General features: G+C 38.4%; 1 protein-coding gene across 1 annotated transcript in view; it reads left to right on the plus strand.

Annotated features, from left to right (window-relative positions):
* LOC122358500 (unconventional myosin-XVIIIa-like) overlaps positions 1-7,232 on the plus strand; it is a 63,321-nt gene extending 56,089 nt beyond the window's left edge. The window contains 4 exon segments of the mRNA XM_043258318.1: positions 3,240-3,362; positions 4,239-4,263; positions 4,266-5,722; positions 7,151-7,232. Of these exon segments, the coding sequence (XP_043114253.1) occupies positions 3,240-3,362; positions 4,239-4,263; positions 4,266-5,714 (1,597 nt within the window). The 3' untranslated portion in view covers positions 5,715-5,722; positions 7,151-7,232.
* The last annotated feature ends 9,856 nt before the right edge of the window (positions 7,233-17,088 follow it).

Here is a 17,088-nt window from a genome sequence, read left to right on the forward strand (position 1 = left end):
AATGAATAACCCTCAAATGTCCTACAAAAAGCCCCCCAACTCATCTGGCAACGGCCTACAACAAAGTACCAGCCCTTGGCGTCGAGCCATTTCATTCCCCTGTCAACAGTCCTTGGTCCTCACTGTATGCCACTTACAGCGTTTTCCAGTTTTAAAAACCCTTAAGCTCTAAGCACCACTTATTACATCATGTGAGAAAGTATTAAAAGCTAATGGCCAGTCTGTGCATTACTGATCAGGTTTAGATGGATGTGCCATTGCAGAAATGTTTGTTTGAGTTCATGCAGGGATGTTGACCTTTCTGGCCTGATCATTTAATTGGGGAGTTCTTGTTGCATTGTTGTAAATTAGACTGGCTTCAAGAGGTTTGTTAGCTAAATGCAAACCTTAGTGAGAAAAATTAGTAGAGAGCTGATTATTCAAATTTTCCCAGAGCATATGAGAGAATAGACAGGGCATAACACATGACAAATGAGTAGAACGGATATTTTGAAATGAGATATAATTAGGAGCCTTGTTCCTCTGCCCCTTTCATGAGCATATGTTCTACTCCGTGACATGATTTACAAATTTTGTTTACAATATATCATGAATGACTTGAAATATTTATGAAGATTTTCAGGTTAATCAGTGATGGGAAAAGTCATTGTCTCAGTGACTAACTAGCCTACATTCTGTTATGTGCTTTTGTCTTTTTGTTACTTAGGGTTTTATTTTTCAACAGCGTTATTTCAGTCACATTTTAAATATTAAAATTCTGTTTAGTTTAACCTTTTCATATAATATTTTATTTGAGCTATATTTCAATTAACAAAAATGCTTTTCATAGTTTCATAGTTAGTATTAGTTAAAGATAATCGTGGTTTAGATAAAGTTCAAACATGCATGTAAAGAGGCATTTGGCAGAAAGGCAAATATTATTCCCATGGTTAATAAATATTTAAGTACACATTTCAGTCGATGTAATTGAATCAAGTGATTAATCAAATTTCTTGCAATTAGGCAAATAAGTATTGTTAATTTTGCATGCTAATTATTCATGTAAGTATGTTTGGAAAGCACACAAAAGCATTGTAAATGTATAACAAAATAGTAATAGTTCATGCTGTCTATCTATCATAATTTCAAAAGACTTAGAATATTGTTCCCAAGTTGTATTTTTAACTATTATGACATTTTTATTGTTTCTTTTTTTAGATCATTTTGCAGCTTAACGGCCCCAGTTGAAAAATGTTTGAAGTTACATGAGGGTAAATAATAACTATAGAAATGTTTTAGAAACTATTTCTTTATCCTTCAGTTATTTCTTTTACAATGTACAATTAAAAAAATATTCAGAGGCAAAGCCTGAAACTGTTGCACAATATAAAAGTCCAAATTCTCCCCTTTTAAGGGTCAGGGCTGAAGAAGCGGCGGGAATAGAGAGAGAAAACAGAGTAGAGAGACAGAAAATAGAGGGGTTGAGAGAGTTCTGTAGGTGCTAATGATAAATGTAATAGCCTGTAACAGAGATGTACAACCAATGGAGGCATGTTGTCACAGACAATTAATGTCTCTCCTCTCTCACTGTGTTGTTTGTTTGTTCCCCTGGGCTTAGGTGCAGCTTAACTAATGGTATATGGTCAAGGACATAAATTGTGTGTGACATTTTGCATTAGCGCTTCATTACAAAGACCCTGCTGTCCCACTGTTTAGCGATGGGCGGCTAGCAGAGCTCAAGGCTTATTCACACAACGTTCTCACCTCGGTTTACCTCCAGGGCACTAGGGCTTACACGCAAGAGCCAAAAGGGCTCTTGAAGAAATACACACTCTGGCACTCGTAAGTTGCCTTCCTGTATCGACGGAGCGCTATTCATTTGACAACAAATTCTTTTGTCCTGAGTGTATTCACTTGAGTGTATCAGATCTTATAATTTAGACCCTCTCTAGCACCCTGACTGTGAGCGTACAGTTAGTGTTTAGCGACATCTGCGCTATCTTGTGGGTCCATGCATATATAATATTCTCATATGCATAATACCACAAACGGAGAGCTAAGCAGACCGGAACCTAATGTCAGAGAAAAGCAGCTGCTGCTTCAGAGTTAACCTTCTCTCTGGGCCTGGGATAATGAGCTACTGTATGTAGTATAATTTCATTGGGAGATATTTGACTCCTACGGTGCTGGAGGACAATAACAATGATTATTAAAATTTAAATTGAAACAAAATTGTGAGAAAAGGCTCAGTTCGAGTGAAATCTTCTTTAAAGGTCTCCTGTCTGTGCATATATGGAGACGTTTTAGCGCTCTAGGTCCTTGAAGGGCGATTCATAGTTATTCAGTGCGGTGTGCTGTGCGATAAGTGAAGGATAAGACTAATCTAAAGAGGCAGGGAAGCATTGACTTGCAAATCCAGCCAAACATAAATCCAATGGTTTTATCTGGTCCAGAGAAATGAGCAAACAGGACTGGGATTCACAGCGCCGCTTTCCGTGTGAGGTGCTAATGCATCTGCTCCCAGGGACATTCGGCCTGTGTTTACTCGTTCATATTGACAGCGCAACACTTCCCCACAAAACCTAATCGTATCTAGAGATGCATGGTATGGCTAGCCTAGTAAGTCAAGTTAATTGCAGTCCCGTAATGGCTCATTCCTTCATACCGTTCTTTAACATGGTAGTCCAAGGCTAAATTAGCCTGAAGGCCTTCTTTTTTTTTTTTTTTTTTTTTTTTTTTTTTTTTTTTTTTAAAGGAAGATTTTTCACAAGCTTTCTACTACCTATAATTCTTAATTCAGTTTTTATTCAACTATACATCACAGTATTTTCATTTAGCTGTTTCAGTGGCTCGTTAGCCTGCATAGCTACACCTAAAATCAGGAGCATGGTAATGATCTCTTAAAATGCTGCCTCCGCAGGCAGCCAGCTAGATTTTGGAACAGAGCTATTGTCTGGTAAGCTACAGTCTGAATGGTTTTTCTCTTTTCAGTGCTCTCCTTTCTTCTGGTTTGGCTTGGAGTTGTACTGACCTCACCCTTTTGGATGCTTCACACATTAAACAAAGCCAGCTAGCTGCAGGATACTGTTGTTGGACTATGAGTCTGACTTACTAACACATAGGCCTTTTCCAGGTTTCTAGAGTTCGGGCGCATGTATCTGTTGTGCCTTCACCATAATTCCCTGTATTCTTCCTACTAACAGTATGTACCAATTCTGCTTGTTCATTTTGTTGACATTCCCTCTCTTCCTTCTGCACAGCGAGGGCGCCTCTGATACCGACTCTGAGGTGGAGGACCGCGTTGATGGGGTGAAGTCATGGCTGTCCAAAAACAAGGGCTCTGCCAAGAACCTGTCAGATGATGGTAGTCTGAAGAGCTCAAGGTCAGTTCTACAACCTCATTCCCCCTGTTACCCCACAGAATGGTTTATCCCAAAGCCAATGCAGCAAGCAAAAAAAAAGGTGTTTGGAAAAGCTAATTAGCTAACGCTAAGGGATTTTTCTGTTGGTTTTGTCTACCTTATTCTCCCCATTGTCAGCAGTTTGATAAGAGAGGCTTGTAGAAAAGGAGCGGCTTCACAGGCAGATTAATGGATATGCCCATTGGCCAGTTGGCAAGCCTACCTGTGCCTTTCTGCTGAAGATGAATAGGTCTTCCCACGGCAGACACTTTCGATTTTTTTTTTTTTTTTTTAACCAGAAGATTTAAGTATGGCCCTTGAAGTTTTTGCACCTTTTTAAAACCTTGACAACTTTTGGGGCATAATTTCAATCATTTTGATAAATTCAGTCAAATCTTTAAGGTGCAGTCTTATGGGAAGTTGGCAACAGATTACAGTCTGTAATTTATTTTATTGACGTTTTCTAGCATAAATCATCCCTTAAAGGGAATCATAGTCTTAGTCAGTATCTGTTTTTATGCAGTTACCTCAAAGATGTCCACCTAAAAGGATCTTTATGTCCACATTTATATGTAGACAGCTGAGCTTATGGATTAACTATTGATTTTGAATCACAGAAGCTTAAGAGTCTTCCTTAAGTGCCTCGTATTCCCTGCTGTCACATCAAACTTTCATCTATATTCTACCCTGTCAGCTTGGATAAACCTGTACTGTTACTTCTCTCTTTGGGTGTCACTCATCTTTTAAGTTTTTATTCATGTTTTTTCTCATTCTCATATTTCCATTTCTATCCTCTCCTCCCTCCATCTGTTTGTCTTTCTATTCTGTGCACACCCCGTCTGCCCCTCCTTCATCTAGATTTGCTGTAAATGTTGACGGAAAGGAGGGAAAGAGTGGGAAGAGGGTAAAGAATGGAAAGACAGTGGCAAAGGTAAAGAGTTAGAACCCATCAGGCCTGTGTCTGTCATGAGTTCCCTCAGCTACAGGAAACGCTCCAACATGAAGGACTCCATAGGAGGTAAGGGGGATGAGAGTTCGCTCCTCAACACCCTCAAAGAACAATCTGATTCCCAGGACCTGTCTTCCTTCCGCAAGAACAAAGCCAAGCAGGAAGCTGAGGATGACTCCTACTCTGTCAACTCCTGGAGGAAGGCGGGAGATGATCTTGAGGATCGTGGATCTGTCATCTCTCAGGCCTATTCGGAAGCAGCTAGTCGGGCAAGGAAGGGCATGGAGAGCCGCTGGTCTGAGTTCGATAAGGAGTCTGTTGTGTCCTCTGTAGCCCCAAGCCGGGTTTCCACCTGCCGTACTGCGATGGACCTAGATGACGATGCTATTTCCAGCGTGAGTCGCATGAGTTCAGTAAGCCGGCGTCGGAGCATGCCTCGTCTTGACGATCGCCAGAGTGAATATGGTTCACCTGTAAGCCCTAGCTTGAGTCGACGTAGCCCTGGAAGTGTGAGCCGTGCCGATTCCCGTATGTCGCTGTCTCGCAGCTGTCGCCTCAGTGAATTTGACGTGGATGACGATGCCCGAAGCATAGCATTCAGTGAGGCTCGCTCCAGCGCTTACAGCCCCCACTCAACCTCCGGCCGAAGCTTCTCCATGCCTCCGCAAGCCCGGACCACTGACTCCAGTCCGCCTGATGTCTCGGACGTCAAGCCAGTCAGTCACCGCAACTACCTGGACCCTGACCTGGAGGCCGCCATCAATGAAGTGTTAAGCTTCAAACCCATCAAGTTCAAACGCACCAGCTTGGAAGAATCTGAAGTGGAGAAAAATAGGCCAGGGGGGGAGGAGGAGGAGGAAGAGGATGACCGAAAGAGTGTCACCAGCTCCAGGATCGGCAGGGACAGTGGCCGCTCTTCCAGCTTGCGTCGCTCTGCTTCAGCTGTGGACTTCATGCGTTCCAGCAGCAGCCTCAGCACCCGCAGCAGCCGCAGCAAGAAGGGCAAGAGCAAGAAGAAGAAGAGGAGAAGCCACAGCTCAGAATCAGACAGCTCTGATGATGGCCACAAGAAAAAGAGCTCCAAGAAGAAGAGCAAGAAGTCCAAGAAGAAGTCCAAGAAAGAGTCTTCGTCTTCCTCCTCATCCTCAGATTCTGAGTCTAGCACAGAGTCAGACTCCAGTTCAGGAGCGTCCACTATTTCTTACAGAAGCTCCAGCAGTATCAAGAAAGCCCCTGGCAGGCAGGCCTCAGGCTCTGAGGGAGAGCTGGAGCCCGAAGACCCCTCTGAAGGAGCTCCCCCAATGACTAAGAAAGAGGAGAAGAAGAGAAAGAAGAAAGTAGACAATCTTATGATGAAGTACCTGTACAGGCCTGACAGTGACTAAAGATTGCAGTAGGTGATACCTGGTGTGGAGTGAAGGAACGCAACAAGCATGGTGTTAAACTAATACTCAAGTACCTCAGTACCATCTCATTCATTGCGTTTTATCATAACTTTGCTCTCTACTTTCAGTTTTTCTTGCACTGTGTTGATTCACTTTGTTACTCACACATTTCAGTAGTTCTCAACCTTTTAGACTCGAAGGCCTTCTAATCTAAGCTCTTACGTAGCTCTGAATAACTACATTTATATCATTTGAGACTTACTGGGACTCTCTAGAATTTTTCTGAAGCCTCCTGGTTGAGAACCACTGCACTATATCATTCACTGAATGTCTTTTGTGATGTAGTATCTCAAAATAACAGTGTAACTAAAGTCAGTTTGAAATTCTTTCTTTGGTCTTGGGCATAATTAAACAGAAAATCGATTAGGATTGCTTGCCAGCAATTAACCTGAAGTTTGTATTATTATGACAAAAGGAAGATAAGACTCAGTGACACGAAAAGTTATCGTTGACTTTTGGAAGAGGGTGAGGTATTCGTGCTTTCTCTACATCGGTCTGTTCGCTTTTGTATAATTAGAGGACACAGTTCATTTATATGTTAATTCAGTGATAAGATTATGAGTAGACATCAAGAATATTACAAGTTGTTTAAAATGGACCACAGATTTTTATATCAGGGATTTTTAATAATACATTATTTTATTTGTATTCAACACTATATTGGCTTCACTATGTGGTTCACTAACTGAGAGGACGTGACTGCAATGGCATCTAGATCATACTAGCAATATATTGCTATTATATCAGTTATCAGTCGATATTAGCTATTAGTTATAATACTGGCTATTTAAAAGGAATAGCTCACCTATAAATGTAATTTCTGACATTAATTGCTCAATCTTTTCATTCAAGACTATCATTCATTTTCAGAATGAAAATTTTTATATTTTGATGAAATCCGACAGCTTTCTGACCCTGCATAGACAGCTGTCAGATTTGATCAAAAATACCAAAATTTCCTCTCATTTCAACCATAGTTTTAAGAAGAAACTTTTTGCGTTTGACAGACTGATGTCACATGGATTATTTTAATTATGTCATTACTACCTTTTTGGGACTTGAACATGGTAGTTGCATTAGTTCATTAGTTAGTTGAACATCTGACGTCACAAGGACTATATTTGTATAACTTTACTAACAATTATCCAACAAGGTGAAGTTTAGAGCACTAGTGCACACGGTGTGATTTGCATGCGATTTTTTTTGTGACTGCACCTCTAATGCGTCATCAGAGATGAAACTGGACAAGACCTGTTAAATATTATTATCCCACATTCAGAATTTTGATAACCCAACATTTCCGTTAGAAATGATCCTCTTTGGTCTATCTTTCCACATGCTGATCCTAATCAAAGCTTTTCTATCTCCCCCTCCAGCCCACCCTCCAGTCGCAGACGCTTCTGCCTTGACAGATCTGACGAGGAAGAGGAAGAAGAAAAAGAGGAAGGGAGCGCGGGCGAAGCACCTACCGCTCCGCTACAAACGCAGCAGCTACCTGAACGACAGCGATGGCGAGACCACCGCGTAGCCAGCGCACACATTCACATGCACTCACGTTCACAAACAGGAGGACTTAATATCAGCGTCTTCCTTGAACTCGGATTTAAGATTTGGCGTGAGAGAGGAGCATGATGGGACGCGCTCTGGCAAAGATATACCCCTCATTTCTTTCAACTTGTTATTAGTATTATGATTTCACATGTGCTTTGTGTTTAGAGCTTTAAAGGGTTTGTACAGCATCACGAATCACAGCACTGTTGACTCTTTCCACTTTGTGTGCTTTTACTTCTGACGTTCTTCCTCTTCCTTTCTAAATAAGCAGTGACTTTACCAAACACCATGCTTGCATTCTTACTCCGGTCAGGATTCAGTAATGGATGTTGCTCGAGGCGACTCGCTACAGCCTCTTGCATGGTCAGGCCTGAGCCAAAGACACATGGCATTATGTAAACGCAAAAATTTTCTGTTGTGCTAAATGTAAAAGAAAAGAAAATCAAGAGGAAAAAATGCAAAGAAAATATTGTTTTACCAAAAAAAAAAAAACTAAACAAAAAAAACAGCAGTGTAGTTTTAGGTATGTGAGCAAATGAGTTTTTCGTTCTTGACTTAAGTCTAGGTGGGATTCATTTAAGACCACCTTCCTCTCCATCTTCGCTTTCATATGGTGAAGGATTCTTTTTTTTTTTTGCCAGAGGAAGAAAGGAAGTCCATTTCTCCTCTCGGCCTTCATTTTGTTTTGATGTTTAATGTGGAGAGGAAAAAAGCGATCAGGTCAAGGATATAAGAAGGCAGCATATTAATGATGTTCAAGTCTGGTATCAGACCTTTTTTTTTTTTTTTTTTTTTTTTTTTTTTTTTTTTTTTTTTCCTGTAATACACCGGTCTTATTCTGTTTTGACTGAATTGACTAAGTGCTTGCTCATAGTAAACATTATAAGGCTCAGCGGTTTATTCACACACACTTTTTTATTTGTTGTGGTTGTTTTGTTGTTCTCAGGCTTTTTTTGTTTGGCTATCATAGAGGTCCGGCTTTCCCAAGGGAACGCCCATGATCTTGGCTATATGGGGCATTGTGGTAATTTATCATCCAACTCCACCGATAAACCGCTTCAAAGTTGCTTTTTGCGCTGAGGTGATGCAACCAGAAGCACGAGATGAAGACGTTTGACAGAACCGATACTGTGAAATCCCAGCTTCCCTGCGGCATGTCGTCACATTGGATTCATCAGTATTTTTGGCCTTACCTAATGACTTTGAGACTCACTTGAACCCGTATGGACACACACCCCTCTGATTTTCATTGTTGCCTTCTGTTTTGTTTTTCTGCTATCATTGTAGTATTTATGATCTAGCATTGATGGATTCAGCAAAGCTGCCAAAATATAAAGCAACAGCATATGAACTAGCAATGAAAGGATGTCATTGCTTCTCTTTGATTTTTAAAGGGAGACCGCTTGTGTATTTTCCATGGTTTTATAGACCCTCTGCAAAGGTCAGCCATTTTATCCTCTTTTCTATGCAGTCGATATTGATTTTAATATGAAAAATGAGCGTTTCCGGCGAATTAAAACAAGTGGCAACAAGATGCATAACGTTTGCTGGCTGTACACATTAATATAAAAATATATAAATATCTGTATGATTCATTCTAGCTTTCAAAATAGCTAATGTTTATTTTCTTTATTGAATAAATGACCACTTGATAAGTAATAATTTTGCATTACAGTTTAATATATTGTAAATAAATGATTGTGATTTTGTTTTAGACTTGTTTCAACATGCTTGTTTCATAATGACTTTTTTATTAGCCGACACAAAAGACAAAAAATCATTTCAGCATGTTCAACATTTCTCACGTTTTAAAGCTGCAGTGTATTATTTCTGCACCATTAGTGGCATCAAAGAGATTTTTTTCAGTGAAGTACGCAATAATGAGATGGTTCATCTTTAGAGGATTATCCTTAAAGAATTTATTGCAATAAATAATAAATAAAAGTTTTCTAAATAGGTTTCATTAAACCTTACATTATTTGGGAAAACTGCTCATACCATCTTGAATTTGTGTTAAAGGTTGATCGTTAAAGCAGCTTTTTTTTGTATTTTGATTTATCATGTTAGTAGGTAGATAAATTCTGCAAAACTTATTTCTGTAAGAGCCAGGGTTGCCAGGTTTTTTTTTAGCAAAACTCTGGGATTCCCGGAATACGTTTTTTTTTTTTTTTGGTGTGGTCCCCCTGAAAAAAAGAGGCAAACAAGGTACTTAATATCACAATATTGTCGCTTCAACACACACACACACACACACATCAAATCAAACTCCCGTGGAAAGAGCGTTAAAAGTAGACAATTCTGTATGAAAACCATGGACTTGGCAACACTGGTAAAAGCAATGCTGAGTGTGTTCTTCCTTACATTTCTCAGGTAAAATACCTAAATGAAGCCCTAAATTTCAGTATTTAAAAACAAAATAGGTAGCCAAATTCCACCTGGTAGAACAGCCCTGTATATGGTTCATATTCAACCATCTTTTCTTTTCCTTTGGCTGTTTGCTTCATCGCACAATAGGAAGGCTTGCAGTAATCTGTATGAGCTAACAATGGGAAAGGCAGCTTACTGGGCGCAGAGCAGCTTGTGCTTTCTATTGGCTCCACCAGTGCAGTCATAGCAGAGAAGTAGGTGAGATGAGTGTGAGCCAACAGTACTCCGCAAATAAATCAGCATTTTATCTTAAAACACATTCAAATAAATGCTGATTGTAGGCCACAATTCTCTTGCCTAAAAGCTAACAATTACGTGCCATATTTCAACTACCCATTCAATAAATAATTGCTATCTTGAACACACGTTTGAACGCACTTTTCTATTCCTTATGGATTATATGCAGATGTGCTTCGAACAGAAACACGTACAGTACAAATGTCATGCTGTTTTTTTTTAAAGAGTCTGACCTTTATGGCCATTTATAAGTGCAGGTTGTAAGCACCAATCTTTTTTTAAATAATAGACCATTATTATGACGGCAGTACAAATCAATACAATAATATGTCCTTGCATAAGGTATAGTGCTGTTCAAAAAACATTGTGTCAGTCTGAATTTAAAAGTGCTGCGGTCTTTTCACAGGAGCGTCCTTGCATTGTTACAGAACCACAAACCCCTGCTGTGCAGATAAATTGAATTTATAGATAAGATGACAATGCTTCACATCAAACCAGTGTCTGTAAGACACCTGTCTTTTCAAAACCTTAATTTTTTTAGTAAAAAAACTAAACAAAACAAAAAAAAAACATTTATTATTACAATTTTGAATTTATAGCCATTTTTATATCCCTATTTTATTATATAATGTGTGTTCATATAATTATTATTATTATTATTTTTTTATTTACACATTTTTAAGTCCCAGAAAGTTTAAAAAGGTTGTGTGCGTATGTGTGTGAAATTTTAATGCAGTCATAATGATATAAATTATATATATATATATATATATATATATATATATATATATATATATATATATATATATATATATATATATATATATATATATATAATTACAAAGAAATGAAAGTTATGGACACGTATTGTATAAAAGCTGTGGCAACGGTAGTATAATTAAGAACAACTTAAGAATCTTTACAACAGTATGAAGCGAGTTTATACATGGCTGTGGTGCCAACACTAGCAATTACACCCCAGTTTTTGTCCTTTGTAGCTGTGTAACAAACAGCAGCTGTCAGTCTCATCCCACTCATAAGCCACGGGCGTCATGAACGTGAACACTAACTCAAAGAGCTACACTCCCTCCAGCAGTCCTGGGGCACTGCTTTATGTGTGTGTTCCAATTACAGCATGCGAGCACGTGTGTGTGTGTGTGTGTGTGTGTGTGTGTGTGTGTGTGTGCAGCTCAGGATGAGGGTGGAAGGGCGTGAGGATGATTTAGGAGCGTGATGCACACTCGCTGTTTCTAGGTCAAATTTTAAGACCGTAACATTTAAAAAAATACCCTTTTTCCCTGTCATCAAACTTTTGGAGATGTAAACACGTTTGCCAGTGACTACATTATTAATGCTCATGATCTGTTTTACTTTACCGTGTCCTGCTCATTATTCTTTCCATGTGTACAGAAATACAGTTCTCAGGTATGAACCACGAGAGGTTTTTTTTCCAGGCAAGATGTCTTTAAGGAGAGAGTGAAAATATATATTTTTTTATTTTATATTAAGCCAGCAATATGACACGAAGCTTATCAATAATCTTTGCCAAGCCCCACACCTTTTTACATTTTACTGACCAATCAATATTATTTTGGCTATTAAAGTCCTGTTCACACCGAGAACGATAATCATAAATATAACGATAGTAGCGTTCACAGCAGCTAACGATACGGTCTGTTGGTTTTAACCTCTGCCGCTTTAAAATCTCGAGCTCGCGAGATCAGGGTTGATTCTGATTGGCTGTCAATGTTTTTATCGTTCATATTTACAACGATCTGTAACGCTATATTCACGCCAAGAACGATAACGATAAGCATGACTATAAAGATAACGATAGTAGCGTCGATACCAGCGATTTTTATCGTGTTTATTTCAAGCGCGTCTGCCGCTTTAAAAAATATCGAGCTCGCGAGAACAGGATTGATTCTGATTGGCTGTCAATGTTTTTTTTATCGTTCGTCAGCTAAAAAATAGTTTATATCGTAATAGTTATCGTTTATCCGTGCTTTTATAGTTGTGGTGTGGATGCTGCCGTTCCTTAATACGGAGAACGATTTTTGGAACTATATCTTTATCGCTATCGTTGCTTGGTGTGAACGAACTTTAAACCATGGATCGTCCAATCAGCATTCAGAACTGAACGTCGAAAGTAGCGTTTGTTTATTTATTGTCATATATTGTGAATAGGCTGCAGCTTGTAGGTACGTGTTTGCTTCTTCGGACGCCTCCTCCACTTCTCCGCCGGACACAATTGTCTGACACTGTCTGGATTGTAATATCCTCTGATGAAAAGGAGTGATGTAATATTCATGGGCGGCCATTATTCCCCTGCTGGGCCGAGAGAGGTGGAGGTACGGTACAGACAGGGTGGGTAAAGATGCAAGTGTTGTCTCTCCCCAGCGTGCATGTGACGAGAAAAGGCTGTAAGGCCGTTTGATGCCCTCTGTGTTTCCTCCTCGCAGCGTTGGCACCAGTCTCATTATCCTACCAAATGCAGTTGGCACGTCCTGTAACCTCTCTTCCAGATCCCTAATGACAGCGTCCCCAAGACAGACACGCGCTTGCAGTCACCAGAAACTTTCGGCATTGGAAAGCAGCAGGTAGTCCATATGGTGATGGAGGGAAATTATATCAAAGTATGTGGTCTTACCAGGCTCTCAGAGGCCAGTGATTAAAGATTTTTAATCACATAATTGGTATCTTTACGCCATTCGAGGTGCACGTGTTTGGTATTTTTAACACAGCAGTTAAGTAAACAAGTAAGCATGGCATAGCATTATGAAAAACAGTAGTAAAGCAGCAGAGTAAAATGAAAAGCTTTTTGTGTGTGAACTTTTTTTTTTTGGTTTGACAATGAAAATAGATTAAGTAGTCCAAACTAATTTTATTAATATAAAGTACAGCTGGTCTGCAAACATCACATTAGTTTAGTTCCTTACTATACAGTAAGTGATTTGAACAAATCGGTTGTGTAAATGATTCAATGACTCTGTCAGAAAGGCTTGTATTCCTGAATGAATCAGGGTTTTGAATGAACTGGAGTAAAAGATTCCTTCACTCCATTCATAAAGACACTCACTAACTGTTTAAAAAAAAAGACATAAAATAATAAAATCAAACTAAACTTTGCTCAATGGCAGGCAAGGATTAGTTCACTTTCAGAATAAAAAGTCCTGATAATTTACTCACGCATATGTCATCCAAGATGTTCATGTCCTTTCTTTAGTCAAATAGAAATGAAGTTTTTAAGGAAAACATTACAGGATTTTTTTCTCCTATATTGGACTTCAGTGAGAGCCAACAAGTTAAAGGTTCAGACTGCTGTTTGAATGCAGCTTCAAAGGGCTCTACACAACCCCAGCTAAGGAATAGGGATCTTATCTAACAAATTGATTGGATATTTTCTATAAAATAAAATAAAAAAGTATATACTTTTATCCTACTACTGAAAAGGGTTTTACTAACTTAGTAACTTAATTCATTAAGTCTATATGTATTTCACTGCAATTTATAGTGTAGCCTAATTCATAATCCACATAAACTACACACACATATATTATACATATATTATTTTACACATATATTACTTAAAACAAAAACGTTTAATCTGGAAGTGATTAATCGTTTGACAGGACCTGATTAAATAAATATTTTCTTTATTATAAATGGTAACTAAGTTGACCAAATATTTCTATTTCTAGTTTTTCTCCAGTGTAATTCACAGTTTTTTTATATATTCGTAGATGAACCCCAAAGGCAAACTCCGTCCAAAAAAAACAAACAAACAAAAAAAAACACCCAAGGGACTAATATGCTGGCACTACACTGCTGTGCTCTGTCATAACCCAGGGATATTGATCTTTACTGGTGCTGTCATCATAGTCTGCTCTGCCATGTTCTCTGATCCTCCTGCTGGAATGAATCCTGGCCCTCTTGACCCTCACAATGTCTTCCCGCAAAGAGCTCCTCTGGGGTTTATGCGGGCCGCCGATGTGCTGCAGGATGATTACCCCAGGGATGAAGCATTTTGTTTGCCGTTGGTGTCTAAAAGGAGCGAGTGTTTTTGGTAGACAGCCACTAATTAATGTGCATCTCCTGAGGCAGGGTGTGCAAGCATTAGATAAACCTTGGGGTTTGACTGGCAGGGGTCAGGAAGGCCTGACCTCCTTTTTATTACACGCTCATGTGTGGATATAGAAATCACAGAAGGGCAAAAAAACATCACGGCTTTGAGCTCAGGAGACTCGATTTCAGGTTCCACAGCAGGTGCGGGGTCACAGATTTAAAATGAATGGGGTGTTTGCGCTGTAAACATCATTTGTTCTGTATTTCAGATGGCAAATAAAAAACACAAGGATGTGAGACAAGGTGGCATCTACAGTGAATTGCACTGACAGAAGATAGAAAGCAAATAAAAAAAAGATTTAAAAAAAATTGCAGGTATGGTTGGAAGTGAGGAGAAGACTGGCCTTGCATAAAAAAAACTCTATTACACTTATAGTACTTTTTAAGAGTATGGTTTCCTTGCATGTATTTTAAAAAATGGAAAAAGATCAAATAGAATTAGTGCTGTCAAATAATGAAATCAATATAAAAGTTTTTGTATATGTAATATATTTATGTACTGTGTATAATTGTATAAACACACACATATACAGTATATAGAAAATATTTACATGTATACATTTATATTGTTGTGTTTTATATCTAAGTATATTTAATATATAAACGTGCTTGTATTGGTATGTACATAATAAATATACACATATATTATGTCAACAGAAACTTTTATTTTGGATGTGATTAATCGTTTGACAGCAGTAAATAATAATAAATAAAAATAATTTCTCCCGTCCCAAATTCAATTTAATTTGAGTATCAGAAATAATTGTTGTATCATTAGGAGTTAATAAAACAACAACAAACTTTAACAACACATTAGCATAAGATAATCAAATCAAACAGGCCTTAATGCCATGTGCATTTGTCATTTATTATTATTAGACTTTTTTTTCCCTCTGCATTGTAACCTAGTCGACCAGCTGCAAATATAACAAATAGTGGAATATATTGCCAATATGTAAGTGGAAATAATAACTTGTTATAACTTGAAGTATACTTTTGGACATTAACATGGTTAAAAAAACGTGTCATATTAAAACTCGTTGTAAGGGTATGAAGTTCTTAAAAATAGTGTCTTAAAAATAGTTATTCACACTGGTTTGAGACCAATTAGCTTTTTTTTTTTGTGTGAAAAGGGAGCAATTATGGTTACATCTGAAATACATATATTTTTTTTTTCATGAAAGAGTAGGAGTGTTATTCTCGTTTCAATTGAAAATAAATAAAAAGAATATGCTATTTTAATGAATTAACCCCAGTGTACCTGTGCCTTTTTACTTAAAAGAATAAAATGCTGAAGATAAATGAATCAAAAACAAGCAAGAGGGAATATGACAGTTTATAATGAATCTTAATAGAGTTTGCTTGATTTTATGTTTAGATGAGAGGATGAGTTTTGTCATGCTGAGGACAGCAGCGGGTCACAGGAAGGCAGCTCTGGGTGGTAAACATCGCTCATCACCATAGCAACGCATGCCTCTCTCTTTCTGTTGTCAGTCAGTGTGCACTTTTCTCCGTCCTTGTGCATGTCAACTCAATACACCGACACCTTCCAGAAGACCAGTCTTTTGGCTTTTACGAGAGAGGGCAATATTTTAGAGACAGAAAGACAACCTGAGAGAAATGCTTATTAGAAAAACTCCAACCCGGCAGTCTCCACTTATTTCTTTAAGCTTTTAATTACAGTTGCCTTCATAAACCTCCTCTCTGCGGTGAAATCTACTACTGATGGCTAATGAAAAAAAAAAGTATTGCATGCATTAACAAATTTCTATTTCTGTTTATTGAAATGAATTCTGTGATGCTATGAAAATGTTACACTCAGGAACGATGTCAGTGTTACACATTTGTATATTATTAGCCTATTACTTAATAATTTGTGAAAATATAGTTGTGTTTTGTGAATGATTAGTTCATTGGATCATCATCGCATCACTTAGCAAATGATTTATAACTGTCTACAAAACAAAGATAAACATATTATCAATTTATGAACACATAGTTATGTTTTGTAAACATTTAGTTTATCATTAACAATTATTTAATCATTTAAATGCCTTACAAGTTAAATATTTCCTATTTAAAACCGTATTTTTAAATGGTACACTTTTCATCATTTTCTTTCTAATGAAGTAAGCCTTGGTGAGCAAGAGTCTTCTTTCAAACACATGTAAATTACCTTACCACCCCGAGCCTTCATTATTCATTCTTTTTTATTGCTTTCACAAGCGTTTCAAAGTAAAGAAAATAGTTTTGTGAAGTCACCCTAGTAGCAACATCACGCAACTTTGAGTTAAATCGCTTTTTTGATATTTCTCATTAATGATAAGAACACTTCATGGTCACTTTAACAAACGGTGAGGCCGGTGTTAAGCGCTCTTAAATCCAGCTGCAGCTCTCTAAGGCGACAAAACACGAGTGTTGGATTTTGCTCAAATATCCGTTATGAAAGGACAGAGGCGATCGAGTGTCCAGAAGCGTTTCTGCTGTTTATCAGCGCCTCAAGGATGCTTTTGTGCGCTGACGTCTTCCTTTAGGCATCCAGCACCTGCATTGTTTCAGAGAGCACATTTCCCCTGATTCTCTCTCTCCCGATCATTATAAAGCTCCTTTGTCATTTGGACTTTTCTCGTTTCGACAGAAGCCATGGAAATGTCCGTTTCGCGCCGGAAAAAGAGGCCTGGGGCTGCATTTATTACGCCTCAGTGGTGTGAAGCATTTGCCCACACGATAGCTCCTGTCGCTCTCGTGGCATCGGGTTAGCTCTCAGAGGTGCTAAACATTAGCTCCTGCATGTTTGATGGCATTTTAATATGGCCATCGATACACTAATACTATCGATGCATGCTAACTTCTAGCCAGAAGGATGAATGGGTCCTCGGTAACCCGCTGTCACATTGTATAATTTCCTCATTCCCCCTGATGGTGCCGGTGGACGTCTAGAGTAAAAGGCTGCCTGATTAGTGATTAACATGTT

The sequence above is a fragment of the Puntigrus tetrazona genome, chromosome 15 (genome assembly GCF_018831695.1).
Source record: "Puntigrus tetrazona isolate hp1 chromosome 15, ASM1883169v1, whole genome shotgun sequence".
NCBI classification, from domain to species: Eukaryota; Metazoa; Chordata; class Actinopteri; order Cypriniformes; family Cyprinidae; genus Puntigrus; species Puntigrus tetrazona.